The 18,994-nt window shown below is 43.1% G+C and overlaps 1 protein-coding gene across 3 annotated transcripts in view; it reads left to right on the top strand.

Moving 5' to 3' along the window:
* Positions 1-10,028: 10,028 nt before the first annotated feature.
* The window catches only part of sorcs2 (sortilin-related VPS10 domain containing receptor 2), a 738,192-nt gene continuing 729,226 nt past the window's right edge, over positions 10,029-18,994 (top strand). The window contains exon 1 of one of the 3 annotated variants that reach the window (XM_063046317.1): positions 10,029-10,920. In XM_063046317.1, the coding sequence (XP_062902387.1) occupies positions 10,459-10,920 (462 nt within the window). In that variant the 5' untranslated portion in view covers positions 10,029-10,458. Of the gene's footprint in view, positions 10,921-11,146; positions 11,263-18,994 lie in introns of those variants that run through there. The other 2 variants (XM_063046316.1, XM_063046318.1) reach the window with 2 other exon arrangements.

Genomic DNA, 18,994 nt, shown 5'->3' with positions numbered 1-18,994 from the left:
TTCTACTTCAGATGCAATAATTAAAATTATAAATTCACGAGCAAGTTATGCTACTATATTTTGTGAATTCTTTGAAAAACCTATGCAGTTTATAGGAAACAACCTTAGTGATGATGAAATGAAAACACCCAAGATACACATTTCTCCCCAGTAAAGCTCAGATGGGGTTGTCCTGCTGAAGGGTCTCAGCCTGAAACATCAACTGTTTTCCATGGATGCTGCCTGGCCTGCTGACTTCCTCCAGCCTTTTGTGTGTGTTGATTCCCAGGATCTGCAGACTTTCTCTTGTTTGTGAATGGGTTACATACTGTCTGACATCTACTGTGAATATTGTCTCCTTCCCAGTCTCTTCCAGCTTTGCCTTTCACTTCTGCTGGTTGCTCCCAGTCTCTGCCACAATGGTGCTAGACAGCAGCATCTTCACGCTCATCTGCAGAAACATTAATTTTTACCTTTAATCTCTCTGCTCGATTTTCAAGGTGGATGGGGTTCTGTTGAAGACCCTGCACACAAACTTTGGTTCTTTACGACCTCGGTTCCTGCTCTCGGGGCTCACTGACCAGCCGTTTTTTGATATCCCAAGGAAATGGCCTAGAAGACAAGTGTGCCTTCGGGGTTGCACGGTTTTGCGGCCCTGGGGACAAGCCAATTTTATGCCAGTGCCACCAACGGAAGCGTCGCTGGAGGAGAAAAAAATATCAGGAACAGCAAATCAGCTGTCGGAGGGCTCTGTACTCTGATCTCTTTCTCTCTCAGTTTGTTGCTGATTCTCGAGTTAGAGAACTCCTTCTGTCAATAGAAACGGGTCTGCCAGGCTTAGTAGCTAAGGCCAAGGAGCTATCCGAGGCTATTGGAGACACACGCCATTGTGAGAATTTAATAGGTAGTTGGAGCTTGTCCCTATTACCACCCCCAGCTAGAGCAACCTTAAAAAAACCAAGCCTGATTTAATTAATGTTAATGATATGCACATTCAGTTTACTCATTAAGGCAGCTGGCACACTTCCAGCTGGAAATGTAAATGTCCTCTCTGCTATAGTGATCTATATTAGACTGGCTGGCACCACTTGCCTGGATTTCTGGTGCATTGTTCCATATAATTGTCATTATTACTTAGCAGAAATTTATTTAATTCCTTTCTTAACAGCCTCCTGGGACTGAGGACAACTAGTTTCACCCTTTTTGGGTGGCTAGTGAGGTGAATATGGGAACCAGATTCTTAAACAAATGGGGCAGGGAGTAGTTTGTGAAGCTACATTCCACATAATGTACTGAATGATCCTTCTTCATTTTGAGTGATTATCAGCCAGAAATTCCCAGGAGTCAGTGATGTTGTTGCATTTTTTTCAAGGAAGCTTTGAGAACATTCCTAATCTTTTTTCTGATACCTAGTAATACCCTAACATATCAGTGCCTGTTTAGGGAGTCAAGAGTTTGAACAATGTGGCCTATGCAATGGAGACCCCCGAGAGCAAACAGGGTCACACTGATGAACATGTTGGTCTGGAAGAAGACAGAGAAATGGGTTTGCTTATCCTTCCAGTGGATGGTTTTTAGAGAAATAGTTTTAGTGTCTTTGTTCGGTGTTGAAATAGACCAAGTATCAGAAACAAAGGAGGATAGGAATCACTGCTGCTCAGATAACTTTTGTGATACGTTTTCATCTGTAAATATCTTCTTCAATGACACAAGTTTTCACTGTATAAATATCATTATGTTCTTGCTATGCACTGAAACCTAACAATCTTTATCTCTTTCTACCAAAAAGCAATAAGCTGGCATTTTAGCTAAGTCCCTGCCATTTGAGAAGAGGCACTAACCATTAACAATGGCTCTTACAGGTTATGCTTACCTTATCTGTCAGAAGGCGGTGACACGATTTTTTTTCAGATTCTGCCAGATACGTGAAAAAGGATTAATGAGTGAGGCCGTATGTGGCACTCACACATGTGGTCTATGGACATTTTGAAATCATATACTGCTTCTACCTTCACACAGAGGGAGCCTTTCCTATTATAGCAGACATCTCTAATCAGCAAGTTCAAAGATAAGTAATATCATATTATACATATTTATCACTGTGTAATGTCCTCTCACTCATTGAACGAGTTGAATAGAGAAAGGCTTATCTGATTCTCTTACTCTTGCAATGATATTGAAAATTCAGGATAGCTTTTATCCAGACTAGGAATATGAACATCTGTTTTGAATGTGCTAACCAATTAATCCTTGTAAAATCTTTAGCTGAGTGCTACAAGGGTACAGATGGCAACAAAGGTCAAAGCAACAGTAATCATTGCTACCAGTGTGCACATCAGACTGATGGCACATATTTTAATTTATCAAAGGAATATACAACATTTACTTCACAAATCTAAATCTCTGATCTAAAGTTTTACTTGAAATTTAATTTGTAAAATTAAAATCTGAAAAGGTTCATCACATTCCACAATATAGACACCAACGTCTTAAATACAACTTTAAAATTTTATCTTTGATAGGTACTATGGCTAGCTATTCTTGATCACTTTTTTTAAAGTTTTAAAGTGCTTAAGCAGTGTTAAAGAAAATGACATTTCAAATTTAACAGAATATATTCAGATTCTAACATTTCAAATTGGATAATTTATATACTGTACACAGATGAGTACAGTAAAGCTTTGATAATTAGGAATTTAGCACTGAGAAATCCTAGCAACACACACAAAATGCTGGTGGAACGCAGTAGGCCAGGCAGCACCTATAGGAAGAAGTACAGTCGACGTTTTGGGTCGAGACCCTTCGTCAGGACTAACGGAAAAAAGAGATAGTAAGAGATTTGAAAGTGGGAGGGAGAGGGGGAGACCCAAAATGATAGGAGAAGACAGGAGGGGGAGGGATGGAGCCAAGAGCTGGGAAGTTGATTGGCAAAAGGGATACAAGGCTGGAGAAGGGGGAGGGTCATGGGACGGAAGGCCTTGGAAGAAAGAAAGGGGGAGGGGAGCACCAGAGGAAGATGGAGAACAGGCAAGGAGTTATTGTGAGAGGGAAAGAGAGAAAAATACATAAATAAATAAATAAATAAATAGGGATAGGGTAAGAGGGGAGGAGGGGCATTAATGGAAGTTAGAGAAATCAACGTTCATGCCATCAGGTTGGAGGCTACCCAGATGGAATATAAGGTGTTGTTCCTCCAACCCGAGTGTGGCTTCATCTCGACAGTAGAGGAGGCCGTGGATTGACATATCGGAATGGGAATGGGACGTGGAATTAAAATGTGTGGCCACTGGGAGATCCTGCTTCCTCTGGCGGACCGAGAGTAGGTGTTCAGTGAAACGATCTCCCAGTCTGCGTAGGGTCTCGCCAATATATAAGAGGCCACACCGGGAGCACTGGACACAGTATATCACCCCAGCAGACTCACAGCTGAAGTGATTGGGAGACCGCTTCGCTGAATACCTACGCTTTGATTTCCACCATCTGCAGATTTTCTCTCATTTCCCATTATCATCTTGATTAATCTAAGTATTCCTTGGCCTGCTAAAGGAAACTGGTCAGATTGCTGCTGATGTTTGCCAAGAGTAATCTGAAGATCCTGATGTCTTTATATGCTTGTAGTTGAACTTATCCATCCAGTGTCTCACATCATACGTAAAAATGGCAACCTGGGACATCACCTCTACACACATCGAACATAGAAGAGTACAGCACAGGAACAGGCCATTCGGCCCACAACGTTGTGCTGAACCAGCTGAAAAGTAAATCAAAAAACCCTTAAAAACTAATTTCTTCTACCTACACAATTTCCATATCCTTCCAACTTCCTCATATTCATGTACCTATCTATAAGTCTCTTAAAAGCCTCTAATGTATTTGCCTCTACCACCATACCAGACTGCGCATTCCAGACATCCAACACTTTGAGTAAAAAACTTACCCCTCACATCCCATTAAACCTACCCCCTCTCACCTTCCACATGTGGCCTCTGGTATTAGACATTTCTACCCTGGGAAACAGATACTGTATGTCTACTCTGTCTATGCTTCTTAAAATCTTCTGATCCTTGATTGGATCGGATCTCCCCTCAGCTTCCACCGCCCCAAAGTTTGTCCAGCCTCTCTTTTATTAGAAGCATTGCAGGAGAGTGGACTGACAGCACTCTCCGGATACTTACACAGTCCCAGCAATAAAGATTGTTGCAATTTAACAATTGTATCTGTGGTTATTTCCCCTTGGGATCAGACTGCACCCCTGGCACTATATCCTTAGCTGTGGCCAGAAAAAAAACACAGCTTTAAAGACCACCGTGAAATTTCAGAAAATATGTGAGTGATTAATATACTGCAGGGAAGAGGGACCATGATTCTCCACTGATAAGGGTCATCTGTCCCCATCTGTTGGGCAGAGTAATGAAAAGGAAGTTCAAATTCTGGCTACACAAAGGCTTCCTATGGGGATTTGTCTTACTTACGTCAGCTTTTGCCATCTGTGTCCAATATTTAAAGACTGACATTTTTCTCATCTGGATTGTAATTAAAACTACATCATTATAGATGCCATACCGAGAATACATTTTCTTGCACCCACGTTCATGCGAAAACATAACTTTTTACAGAGGATGAACAGTTTAATGATTTTGATTAAGCTATTTACCATGCAGTAGCATTTTTACTGACAGCCTTGAATAGATAACCATAAAGCAAACAAATTCCTAATATCCTGACATTTGCTCAAGTTTAATTCATGGCAAAGCTAATCTGTGATATGCAAATCCAGCTTTGTCTGGCAGTTTTGTTTGCTCTCTATCTCATGGAAAATTAGAATTTTCTCATTTTTTCCAAAAACGGGACTGTATTAAATGTCGTTTTTAACAAAATTAAAATCAGGGAACAAGCTGCCTAACTCGTGTACGTTCAAAAAGCTTTAAAACTATCTTGGCATATTGAACAATATGCAAAGACTCATTTGGGGAGTAGGCTGCATGCTTGTAATATTTTATTCAGAATGTGAAACTTGATGGTCAATGAAGTTAAGTTTAAACAGTCAATTTATAACTTAATGCATTTGGTCAAATAATCACATAATAGCTCTAAATATGGCAGCATTTGTTCCAACTGTTTTGGGTTGTCTGCTTAACTGAAAATGAATAGATATCATTTAAATTACAAAAAATGTTCTACAAGGTGTCACTTTATATTATTGTAATTTTATGTCCTTGTTGCCCCAAAATAACAAATTTCACATCATATAAAATGGTGATAATAAACCCGATTCTGAAAAGCAGAAAATACTAAAGTCAGAGTTTAAATTTGTCTAAGAAACCTAATTATTTAGAAGAACATAAGACTTGGGAGAAAATTAAGCCATTCAGCTCATCGAGAGTGCTTTGCTATTCGATTATAGCTGATGCATTTTCCTCCTCAACCCCATTCTCCCACCTTCTCCATGTAACCTTTGAACTCCTTATTAATCAACCTCCGCTTTAAATATACCCAAAAATAGCTGACTGTGGAAAAGAATTCCACAGATTCACCAACTTCTGGATAAAGAAATTCCTCCTCATCTCAGTTTTTTAAAAAAAGGGGCATTCTCCTACCCTGAGGCTGCACCCTCTGGTACTGGACTCACCCACTATTGGAAAGATGCACTCCATGCCCACTCTATCTAGGCCTTTCAATATTCAATAGGTTCCTATGAGATATCCCCCTCATTCTCCTAAACGCCACTGAGTACAGGCCCAGAGCAGTCAAATGCTCCTCATACATTTATCTTTTCAATGCTCGGATCAATCTAGTAAACTCCTCTGGATACTCTCCAATGCCAGCACATCCTTTCATCCTCATAAGAGGCCCAAAACTGCTCACAATGCTCCAAGCGCAATCTGATCATTGCCTTATAAAGCCCCAGATTCATATCCTTGCTCTTATATTCTAGTCCTCACAAAGAATGTTGACATCACATTTGCCTTCCTTACCACACACTCAACCTGCAAGTTAACCTTTAAGGAATCCTGCATGACAACTCCCAAGTCCTTTTGCACCTCCGATTTCTGAATTTGCTTCCCATTTAGAAAATAGTCTACACCTAACTTCCTTCTACCAGTGTGCATGATCATACACTTCCCTACACTGTACTCCATCTGCTAATTCCTTGCCCATTCTCCCAATCTGTTCAAGTCCTTCTGCAGGCCCCCTACTTCCTCAACACTACTTGGCACCCCACCTATCTTCGTATCATCCGCAGACCCGGCCACAAAGCCATCAATTCCAACATCCGTATCATTAACATATAACGTGAAAAGTAGCAAATCCAACATTGAACTCTGCAGAACATCACTAGTCACATACAGCTCACCAGAAACGCTCCTTTGCCGTCTTGTTGTTAAATTGTTACATAGCAAAGTTCAATGTAAAACTAAGTTGCTTTCTCCTAGATGCAACACATGTCTATAATCATTCTTAATTTGTGGCTTTTTGAGGACTTCTAATGTTAAACAGATTACTGGAATACAACAGTTATTTTGGATGTCCAGTCCCTATATACTTCCATCCCCCATCAGGAAGGTTGGATGTCCAGTCCCTATATACTTCCATGCCCCATCAGGAAGGTCTCAAAGCTCTCCGCTTCTTTTTGGATTCCAGACCTAATCAGTTCCCCTCTACCACCACTCTGCTCCGTCTAGCGGAATTAGTCCTTACTCTTAATAATTTCTCCTTTTGCTCCTCAAACTTCCTCCAAACTAAAGGTGTCGCCATGGGCACCCATATGGGTCCGAGCTATGCCTGCCTTTTTGTTGGGTTTGTGGAACAATCTATGTTCCGTGCCTATTCTGGTATCTGTCCCTCACTTTTCCTTCGCTACATCGACGACTGCATTGGCGCTGCTTCCTGCACGCATGCAGAACTCGTTGACTTTATTAACTTTGCCTCCAACTTTCACCCTGTCCTCAAGTTTACCTGGTCCATTTCCGACACCTCCCTCCCCTTTCTAGATCTTTCTGTCTCTGTCTCTGGAGACAGCTTATCCACTGATGTCTACTATAAGCCTACTGACTCTCACAGCTATCTGGACTATTCCTCTTCTCACCCTGTCTCTTGCAAAAACGCCATCCCCTTCTCGCAATTCCTCCGTCTCCGCCGCATCTGCTCTCAGGATGAGGCTTTTCATTCTAGGATGAGGGAGATGTCTTCCTTTTTTAAAGAAAGGGGCTTCCCTTCCTCCACTATCAACTCTGCTCTTAAACACATCTCCCTCATTTCACGTACATCTGCTCTCACTCCATCCTCCTGCCACCCTACTAGGAATAGGGTTCCCCTGGTCCTCACCTACCACCCCACCAGCCTCCGGGTCCAACATATTATTCTCCGTAACTTCCGCCACCTCCAATGGGATCCCACCACTAAGCACATCTTTCCCTCCCCCCCCTGCATTCCGCAGGGATCGCTCCCTACGCAACTCCCTTGTCCATTCGTCCCCCCCATCCCTCCCCACTGATCTCCCTCCTGGCACTTATCCGTGTAAGCGGAACAAGTGCTACACATGCCCTTACACTTCCTCCCTTACCACCATTCAGGGCTCCAAACAGTCCTTCCAGGTGAGGCAACACTTCACCTGTGAGTCGACTGGGGTGATATACTGCGTCCGGTGCTCCCGATGTGGCCTTTTATATATTGGCGAGACCCAACGCAGACTGGGAGACCGCTTTGCTGAACATCTACGCTCTGTCCGCCAGAGAAAGCAGGATCTCCCAGTGGCCACATATTTTAATTCCACATCCCATTCCCATTCTGACATGTCTATCCACGGCCTCCTCTACTGTAAAGATGAAGCCACACTCAGGTTGGAGGAACAACACCTCATATTCCGTCTGGGTAGCCTCCAACCTGATGGCATGAACATTGACTTCTCTAACTTCTGCTAATGCCCCACCTCCCCCTCGTACCCCATCTGTTACTCTTTTTTATGCACACATTCTTTCTCTCACTCTCCTTTTTCTCCCTCTGTCCCTCTGAATATACCCATTGCCCATCCTCTGGGTCCCCCCCCCGTCTTTCTTCCCGGACCTCCTGTCCCATGATCCTCTCATATTCCCTTTTGCCTATCACCTGTCCAGCTCTCGGCTCTATCCCTCCCCCTCCTGTCTTCTCCTATCATTTTGCATCTCCCCCTCCCCCTCCAACTTTCAAATCCCTTACTCACTCTTCCTTCAGTTAGTCCTGACGAAGGGTCTCGGCCTGAAACGTCGACTGCACCTCTTCCTAGAGATGCTGCCTGGCCTGCTGCGTTCACCAGCAACTTTTGTGTGTATTACTTGAATTTCCAGCATCTGCAGAATTCCTGTTGTTAACAGTTATTTTGGAACAGGATTAGAGCTGCTTTTATTTGTGTCTAGTACAGATTTTAGCCAGCAGATGGCACTGTCTTATCTTTCCACCCAAACCACTCAAAAGCTGATAATCATATTCTCTCAAAATCCATTTTGTTCTCTGCATCTGGAATTTTCACTTCCGGAAATTGGATTGATTTCCAACATTTCCTAATAACATTACTACATTTAGAATTATTTTTAGTGCCTTAAGTAAAGGTTTTACATTGAAGGCCACAGCTCCTGCCTAAAGCCTGTGCTGGGAGCCAGAGCTTTGGTGGAGGGACTGGAAGTGGACTGAGGAATCTGAATGAGTGGGTGCATTTGTTCCCTGTTTTACAGGACAACAGTACTCAATTTGGCATCTTCCTAGGAATGTTTTTCTCCAGATCCAAGTTGTTCGAAAGTGCTCCAAAATTATCTGAAGAGCTAGAGAACACAGCAACTCCACTGTCATTGGGACTTCTGATCCAACAGTGGCATGGGAGTAGAGCTCAGCACTCTTTCTCCAGGATGGTAATAAATTCTGGCCTTTGCATGGCATCCAATTATCAGGTTTACAGGGAAAAAGAAAGGCAGTACCAAAAAGAAATTCATTGTGAAGGAAAGCAGAAATGACAGAATCACTGTGGGAGAAATAACACGATGACAGCAGACCGACAGAGATCACTATTGTACAATATTTCAGAAGATGAAATCATTAAGAACCTTACATCAATGCAATTCTGCTGTCAACTTTTTCCAATGATCACTGGAATTCAGAGAACGAGGGGAAAACTGTCAGATCTAGAAAGGCCTTGATAGAGTGGACATGGAGAGGATGTTTCCTATGGTGGGGGATTCTAAGACCAGAGAATACTACCTCAGAATAGAGGGGTGTAAATTTAGAATGGAGAGGAGGAGGAATTTCTTTAGCCAGAGAGTGGGGAATCTGTGGAATTCATTGCCACAGGTGACTGTGGAGGCCGAGTTATTGGATTTATTTAAGGCAGAGGTTGATACATTCTTGATTGCTCAGGGCATGAAGGGATATGGGGAGAAGGCAGGAGATTGGGGCTGAGAGGGAAAATGGATCAGCCATGATGAAGTAGTGGAACAGATTCAATGGGCTAAATGGCCTAATTCTCCTCCAATATCTTATGGTCTTATGATATTTCCTAATTCCAGACCCAGTAGAGCATAGTCCCCAGCCTCATGACCAACTGGCCCTCAGAAAATTCACAGTAACAAAGAATATCTGTTCAAAAATCACTGTTGTCTTTTACACATTAGAACAGTAATTATACTTCAAAAAATATATCGTGGCCACTAAAGCTTTGGGACACACAGATAGGCCCTAGAACTGACTTCCATTATCTGGTAAATTAACTCATCCTGGTCACAACAGAGTATGCAAAAGACAATCCAGGATTAATGATGTTGAACCAGGAACTTCTGAATCTTCAGAAGTATTTATTATGTTAACTGTTGCAGGTTGTGTTATGCAAGAACCAATTAAACTCAGAATTACAGTTTCAATAAATAGTAAGACTAGTTACTTAATTGGTATGACACACTTGTGGAACTCTCTAACAGTCAATGCTGGGGGGGGGGGGGAGGGAAGAAAAAAAGATTCCAGTCTTACAATTCTGTGAATTATATAACGTCACAGCACGCTGAATACCACTAGATTATGTTGGCAGTTGTTACCGAATGGCATTTGTAGGAAGCAAGAATCAGACCGAGAAAAATTTCATTAATCTGTACCCAAACTTTTCAATGTTAAGAGACTTATAGCAAGTTGCTAGTTAGGTATTTTTAAACGGATACACAAAAGACTGCCATTACCTAGCTGGCAATAACTTGGGAAATTTCATAGTTTGATTTCCAACTGCCCCACTTAAAATCTTAACTTCTATAAATTATAAAGTACTGGACGAAAACCAAAAAAAACATTTTTTTCCCTGGCGGATTTTGAACGGTGTTTGCTGGCAACTGCAGGATAATCTTGGCAGGTTGTCCAAAGGCGAGAAGCGAGCACAGGGGGTACCCAGTCTCCGCGTTGCGGTCGGAGCAGCGCGGGAAGCCTCCAGCAGATGGCGCTGCTCGCCCGGCCGGCCGAGTGTGCGATTGAATGAGCGCAAGGGGAAACGGGCTCTGCGAGCGTTTAAGTGCGCTGCCGTTCCACCCTCTCCCTCTCTGTGTGTCTGTCTGCCTGCGTGCGGGAGGCAGGCTGAGACTCTGCCCTGCGGTTGGGATGCCCGCTTGCCTTCCCCACAGCTCCACAAGCATGGCAGTCTCGGCGAGGCGCAAGGGCAGTGCCCAGCCACGGGGCTACCTGTGGCTCTGCATTTGCTGCGGGCTGTACCTTCTGCCGTCCGTTCTGTCTGCGGCCGGGCTGAGCCCAGCGGGCGCCCGCATCGTGCGGCAGCCGCACGGCGGCGGCGGCGAGGGAGCCGGCCGGCTCGGCGATCACACCCGGGAGAAGCGGTCGGCTCCGCGGCAGGACGCGGCTCTGCTCAGCACCTCGTTCATCCTGCGAGGAGACGCTTCGCACAACCAGGCGATGGTGCACTGGACGGGAGAGAACAGCAGCGTAAGTCGGCAGAGAGCCGGTCGTAAGCACTGCGCGGTTTAAACTCTCCGGCTGTTAACGTTATTTGACAGGTATTGTTGTCGGGCTTTGGGTTATTGGGACATCCCGGAACTCGTGTGTGTAGCGTGGGTTCCCTCACCAAGGGCATGTGCGCGCTGCAAACTTCACTTCCGTGCCGCCCGAACGATGGGGAGCGGCTGGCCCGGGAGAATGAGGTCTGCCTGTACTGTACTGCACTTGTGAGCATTTGATTGACCTGTCCGGTCGAGCCCGATGCTGGAGAGGGGAAGAGCGGCTGCGTCACCGGACAAGTTTGGGGCATTTGCTAGATCTGCAACACCGGTACGGCGCGTTGCTGTTGGTGGTGGTGACTGCACCTTAAATAACTAATTGTTAAAAGTTCATTTTGCTCTTGGACAGAGTTGTGTCCATGCGGAGGAAATGGCCGTGCTCTGGGTGCCTGGTCTGAACTTGGGTAAAATGCACATGTGTAGAGCTTGTCGACAGATACAGTACCAATATCACAGGAGCACCTCGTTCACGTGGAAAAGGGTGAAAGTAAAAGTGACGCTGTCAGTCTGTACGTTACCTACAGCTAATTTGTGACAAACGTGTTCGGATGTTGGTTGGTTAACCAACCAGAACATGTTGCTAAGAACACTTAAAGAAAAGTAATAACTCGCAACATTGAGGTTCAGGACTCCTGTTCTTATTGAATTTTCCTTTCCTGCCTAGCTGATAAGAGGTGGTGATTTTTATGAGCTCCAAGTGTGGCGCCACACTGGTATTATTCAGGATTCCCCACACGTGGGACAGTAATTACATCATACATCCTAGAAGCTGAACAGATCGAGAAAGACATTTCCCCGCTTTTTGAACCTGTCAGATCTGTTGTTATTGGAAGCCACCCTTTCTAAGCTGTGTGGCAGGTCAGAGGAGAAAGTAAACCTGGAATTTGTGACCAAGTCTGGAATGCGGGCAGAGAGGGAGAATGCAAGCTGTCCGGTTGGATAAAGAGGAAGCTATAAACGCACTTTCTGGGGATTTAGAAATGGCCAGTCAATAAAAGTTGCTGTACGCAGAGATGAGCACGAGGGCGGGGTGCCTGTGTAATGCTGTTATCTGAAGTCTATTAAATCTCTGCATTTTGCTACAAAAAATAAACCGGCTTATGAATTGAATTTGGTCTCAACTCAAGATATATTTGTTTGGTTGGCACTTGGAAGATAAACCCAGAGATGGACTGTCTGGTGAGTTTATTAGCGTACAAACAGATCCAAGAAATCATATGTGGCATTGCACTGTTCTTCAGTTTTAAAGTGCGTGGCTGGAAAAGAGACATTTCTGGTTACGGACAAAGTAACGCCATATCCACGTTCACTCTCTATTCAGCAAGTCTGTTGTAATTTCCTGTACAGACAGTAAGTTGTCTTTATTTGCTTCATCTATGTTTTCCCATCACTAGAAGCTGACATGCACGAGCAACGCACACAAAGTGCTGGAGGAACTCAGCAGGCCAGGCAGCATCTATGGGGAAAAAAAGTACGGTCAACGTTTTGGGCTGAGACCCTTCATCAAGCGTCTAGTTCCATAGAGTACTGAGCTCCTTTTGGTGGGCTATTCAAAATGGCAAGTCTTTATGGAAAAGTCAAGGCATGAATGTCAGTCTATTCTATCAGGGAAGGTGGGAATTACAAATGACTTCAGCTCTCTTCTCACCTGGCAGCCTTTGGAAAAGCTGGCCTTAGGTTCCTTGGCATACACATCACCAAGGATCTCACGTGGGCTGTACCTACTGGCTGTGGGATGGAAAAGGCATGACAGTGCCTCTTTCACCACAGACAGTTGAAGTTTGGGATGGGCCCCCAAATCTTAAGAAATTTCTACAGGAGCACAATTGAGAGCATCCTAACTGGCTGAATCACTGCCTGGTATGGGAACTGTACTTCCCTCAGTCGCAGGACTCTGCAGAGAGTGGTGCGGACAGTCCAGCGAGTCTGTAGTTGTGAACTTTTCATGATTTAGGACATTTTCAAAGATGGGTGTGTAAAAAGGGCCCAGAGGATCATTGGGGACCTGAGTCACCCCAATCACAAACTGTTCCAGCTGCTACCATCTGGGAAACGGTACCGCAGCATAAAAGCCAGGACCAACAGGCTCTGGGACAGTGTCTTCCTCCAGGCCATCAGACTGGCGCTGATACAATTGTATTTCTATGTTATATTGACCATCCTGTTGAACATATCTATTATAAATTACTATAATTGCACATTTAGACGGAGACGTACAGTAAATATTTTTCTCCTCATGTACATGAAGGATGTAATTAATAATGTCAAGTCAATTCAATTCCTTTGTCACATGGAGTTGCTTTCCCCCCTTGTGGTGCTGACACAGTTGTACAACTCTTCTGAAACAAAACTGACTTAGCAGGTCAACCATTCTGAGGGAGCATTGAAATAGTGTTCAGGGTGCTGGCTGAGGATTGCGAGGAGCTTGAACAGGAGAACAAACATCTTTTAGACTGCAGGGAGGGGAAAGGTATGAAGAACAGAAGGCACCCCTGTCCACACCAAAGTTATCAAGGTAACAATTGAAAAAGGGTCGGGTGCAAAGTTATAATTACTTTCAGTTGGGAATTGAAAAGAAAAAAGTAGTAAATTAAAAGAGGAAAAGAGCAGCATGAAATTGAGAAGTGGTTCTCTGAAATTCAGTATTCAGAGAGTGCTTCAGCTCACTTAGAGGGAGATGAGGTGCTGTTCCTCTGTCTTACACTGCAGCAATGTACAAGGCCAAAGGCACAGAAAATGAATTGTCTGCCACTTTGTCCTTCATGCTGCCCCATCGCCCAGTGAGGTTGTTTCAAGAGTTCAGTTGGGGGGGGGGGTGAGGTCCTCAGATGGGAGGGTGAGGAGGGGCTGAGTAAAGAAAGTCAGTTGAGTCTCAGAGCCAGGCTGGAGAATCATGCAGGAGGTTAAAAAGTCAGTGATGTTCTGTTGAATCATGGGAAGGTACAAGGGGTCACAAGTGGTTAAGTCTGCAGCTTCAGTTAGTTACGAGGTCTAGTTGTAGTCGTTACTATGGCATGAGTTCATGAATTAGTTCTTGAATGGGGTTCTGCCTAAACCAGAGATTGTTATGGGGATGTGCGGTGCATGTCTACTTAACTTGCTCACTGATAGCAACATCTCTTTATCGGTTTCTTATGCTCAGGAGACAGTTAGCTAAATTGCAGGTGTTCTGACAGTGCTGAATGACTAGCACATTGCATTCTAATGTAACCTAGACAGGGCTCCAAATGAGTGTTGTATGGAAAATTACATCTTTGCTGCAAGTGCAGTTTGTAACTGGAAATACACAGCAGAATGTGTGGAGTTGTGCAATTTGACCTGGAAGTCATTGCAGTTGCCTTGGGGCAGTGTGATTTTTCATGGGCATAATAGTACATAGATGGAGTTATAGGAGTTTATTAGTATTTTCCCTTCCTAGCAAGAAAACAGCTAAGGTTGGATTTTCCAATAGTTCCTTGTTTGCAGATGCCTTGCCTGCCAAGTAAATATTGGAAATTGATGGCCACAATGTACTTGGTTTTCCAGCTAATTAATGTAACAGAAAGTTAGAGTCATGCCCAGGACTCATATTCATCCCTTTGTCTCTGCAGTCAACTAATTTTAATAATGAATGAACTATTAATTAAAAATGTTGAACCCTTCCTGATCCGGTCTATTCAGCTTTTCTTGCCAGCCCATTGATATCATGTTAGCATTTTCACACATCTCTTTTGCCCTCTTCTCTGCTATATCTTTCTCTGCATGTTAACAAGAATTGTAGATGACTGCAGTTTCTAGCAAATAACAGTACAGCACTTTCTATTACGTCTACTTTGTCTTGCACAGAATATTCACAAGACAAACATTTTTAAAAAATACTTGATTGTGTTACTATTTTGACATTTGTTTTTTTCACTTCTGTCATAGTACTATTTTTATGTTTCTCTTTATAAGTCGAAGCATAAATAAATGTTTTCATTTGCCTATATTTTGACTTTATTTTACATTGAGGAGATTAGTTAATGCTGTTACAAACAGCTCGGAACATTTTAGAGTCAGATTAGTTTTGAAAGGATGTGAAACCTCATGCACACTTTTATTAAGTGTTGAGGCAGGTAGATGGACTTGTCTCACCTGTCCTTGTGAGGCTCGTGTGAATTGCATTGCGGAGGACCAGTTCGAAGGCAAGTCCTTAGGAGTTCTTTCAATTAGTTTAAAATTTCTTTTGAAAATGGCTGCATTTTAAAAAAAAAAGTTTTTTTCCCCTCCATATCTTGGTCCTGGGAGTGTTAAATGAGATGAGAGAAAAAAAGATTATTGTTCATTAATTTGAATACCAGTGTTTTAGAGGCAGCATTCTTATTTAGAGTGAAATCTGGAATTATTTTGTGTGGTGAATATCACCTTATAGACAGTGTATTGGAGGTTGGTCAGTACATGTGGATAGCAGAGATTTTCCATTCGTAAGCATAAGACCAAGATTAGCTGCAACCTTAGCTTGGAGCCAGATGTGTTCTCAGATATAAAATGGCTGTAAATTGAGGAGAGATTATTAGAGGTTGCCAGAAGTTTGAAAGAGGGAAAAGAGATGGTTCCAGCCACGAAATCTTTGCCGATGCTAAAACTACCCTTAGCTCAAGAGTCTGTCAAAGCTGTTAAGGTTTTACATCTAAAAATTATTGGTGAAATCAGTTAAAAAACATTTTTAAAAGATCACCTAAAGCACTTTCAGTGATTTAAAAATATTAAACAAAATACAACTATTCTAATTGCAGCCGTACAATTCCCACTCAAACGAATAAGGTAGTAAATCCTGGTCTGTGCCTACCCTTGTCCAGAATCTCAGACCAAATTTCCCAGTTTAAGTCAAGTCAAGTCACTTTTTATTGCCATTTCGACCATAACTGCTGGTACAGTACACAGTAAAAACGAGACAACGTTTTTCAGGACCATGGTGCTACATCAACAATACAAAAACTACACTGAACTATGTAAAACAACACAAAAACTACACTAGACTACAGACCTACCCAGAACTGCATAAAGTGCACAAAACAGTGCAGGCATTACAATAAATAATAAACAAGACAATAGGCACAGTAGAGGGCAGTAAGTTGGTGTCAGTCCAGGCTCTGGGTATTGAGGAGTCTGATGGCTTGGGGGAAGAAACTGTTACATAGTCTGGACGTGAGAGCCCGAATACTTCGGTGCCTTTTGCCAGATGGCAGGAGGGAGAAGAGTTTGTATGAGGGGTGCGTGGGGTCCTTCATAATGCTGTTTGCTTTACGGATGCAGCGTGTGGTGTAAATGTCTCCACACCATTCCTGCATGTAGTGAGTGATCAGAACTGTGCACATACTTGTGGCCTAACCCAAGTTTTATATAACAGCAAACCGACTTCCTGACTTTTACACACAACACTTCATCATATGAAGGCAAGTGAAATTCAAGAAAAAAATGTGAATGTGAAATTCTGAAATAAAGATAAAAAAAGTCAGCAGGTTGGACAGCATCCACTGAAAGGGAACTGATTAATGTTTAAGATCCCAGACAAATTATCGGGTGAGGGGGAAAGAGAAAAAATAGTTCTGACAAGGGGCCTAGGGCGTCAAATGTTATATGCTTGGAAATTGCTGCAGAAACTTTGCCAACAACTTCTGTAGTCCTGACACTTGTCCTGAAAATGGCTGTATGTTCCGTGTGGAGTAACTGGCAGATTCTGACATTCCCAATGTGTTTGAGCTTGCAATAGAGAAAATAATACGTTGAGTTTTCTATTTTAGCTGTACTGCAGGTTGAGGCATTAGAATATGCCCTGGCAAGAGGAGGCAGATGGGGTGATAGAGAAGGTGTATGATACACTTGCCTTCATATGATGAAGTGTTGCGTGTAAAAGTCAGGAAGTCGGTTTGCTGTTATGTAAAACTAGGGTTAGGCCACATGAGTATGTGTGCAGTTCTGATCACTCACTACATGTAGCAATGGTGTGGAGATTTGGGAGAAGGTGCAGAACAGCTTCACCAGAACGGTGCTTGGATTAGAGAGTATTAAATTTCAGGACAGGTTGGACAAACTTACATTGTTTTCTCTTGAGCATCAGAGGCTAAGGGGAGATCTGATAAAGTTATGAGAGGTGTAGACAGAATTATAGTCAGAGTTCTCCCCCCCCCCCCATCAAATACAAGAGGACATTGTTTTAAAGTTGGGGGAAGGATTAGAATACTTGAAAGGTGGCGTACAGGGCAAGTTTTTTTAACTGGGGCCTGGAACGTACTGCCAGTGGAAACAGGTGCAATAACACCATTTGAGACATCTCAACAGGTACATAAACAGCCAGGGAATGGAGTGATATGGACCATGTGCAGGCAAATAGGATTAGTTTGGACTGGAATTATATTCGGCCAAATATCATGGTTCCTTTCTGCACCGCTCTGATTTACCACCTTATTTGATTTATTACATTTGGCTATACAGTGCTGATTAGAAGTTGTTTGGCAACAAAAAACTGTGTATCTAGCAAAAATATCACTTTTTTAATTTCAGAGAAGTAACTTGTACATCATGCCTGCAAATTTGCTGTGTAACTGTTCAGTGTGCAGTATAATTGAATTCAGTGCTATGAAATGCAGTTTATTCTTAATGGATTATAAAAGCAGGTGAATGTGGTGAATCAAAGTGTTTGGAAGTATAATTTATATCTCCTAACACTTGCACAATTTCCTTTTCTGTGTGAGCATTATTTCTCCGTAGCTACCCCTGCTGCTTTAATAATGGTGTGATGGGAAACTCTCTTATGTGTGGTAAAAGGTCAAAGTTGTGATGGCGTAGCAGGGTGAACTAACAGAAAATTATAGTCGTCTAATTTTCATTGGTATTAGAGGTTTCTCTCAACAAATCCCAGATATTATTACAAAAGTAAAATACCACAGATGTCAGAACACTGAAATGAAAACAAAATATTTATGATATTCAGCAATTTCGAAGCACCTGTGGAAAATGAAATATTGTTAATGGAGTTTGATGAATTCATATAGAGGCAGCATGGAAAAGGAGAAACAGAGCCTTCAGACAACTGGCAATCAAGTACCCACTGAGACTAATTCTACATACATCCCTTTCTCATGTTCTCCACACCCTCATTAACTCCGCCATATTTACCGCGTACCTGTGCTCACTAGGGGCAGTTCAGTGTCAGTTCCCTACCGACCAGCACCTGCTTTGGACGTAGAAGGAAACTGGAGCCTCAGGAAGAAAACCAACCCGCCACATGTAGGATGTGTAACTCCAGACAGACAGCACCTGAAATCAAGGCTGAGCCCAGATTTTTGGCATTAGGTGCTGGTGACACAACTAGCGGTGCCCCTATTTAAGTTTGTGCAGGTGATCCACAATGGTTACCAGTGAGTATGTGAAACTTTTCAACCACTGATTGGTAGAATAGCAGTTTGTTGTTGTTTTTCAAGCCTTGGATTGTATTACCTAATTTTCCACAGGTAGCTTAAGGCTGGACTGACATAATAGAGGTTGGTGGTGAATTTTGTTGTTCATATCATTTCTTAAGAGTGTTACAGCCGGGGGTAGTAACTGGGGACAAACTCCCACTGTCTATTAAATGCTCCAATGCTGTGTGCCTCAAGTAGCCTCTGGCAACCAAGTCCAGTTCCTGGCCTTCACATGTGAGGAAGGCTTCGGGAGTAAACCCAAGGAAAAATCCGGAGCTGGAGCCCCTAAGACAGTCCTACATTGAGTTCAATGCTGACTGGCTACTCCTGCGATGCTGCTGGTACCAAACTGTATCGGTCTCTGCCGTTCCTTTAGGTTCATCTGATGCGTGGAGAGGGGAAGCTTGCTACCTGGGCAACAGCTTGTTCTCCGTATGGTACGGCGCAGGCTTGTGTATCTAGACAGCTAAGACACAATATCCATGGTCAAGTATGACTGATGGAGGCCCTCACTTACGTCTTTTCTTAGACAGATGGTCCTCAATATATGGGCAGTGATCCATTTTGACATATCAAGGATAT

Source organism: Mobula hypostoma, chromosome 4 (assembly GCF_963921235.1).
Source record: "Mobula hypostoma chromosome 4, sMobHyp1.1, whole genome shotgun sequence".
NCBI classification, from domain to species: domain Eukaryota; kingdom Metazoa; phylum Chordata; class Chondrichthyes; order Myliobatiformes; family Myliobatidae; genus Mobula; species Mobula hypostoma.
This window is presented reverse-complemented; position numbering and strand designations above follow the sequence as displayed.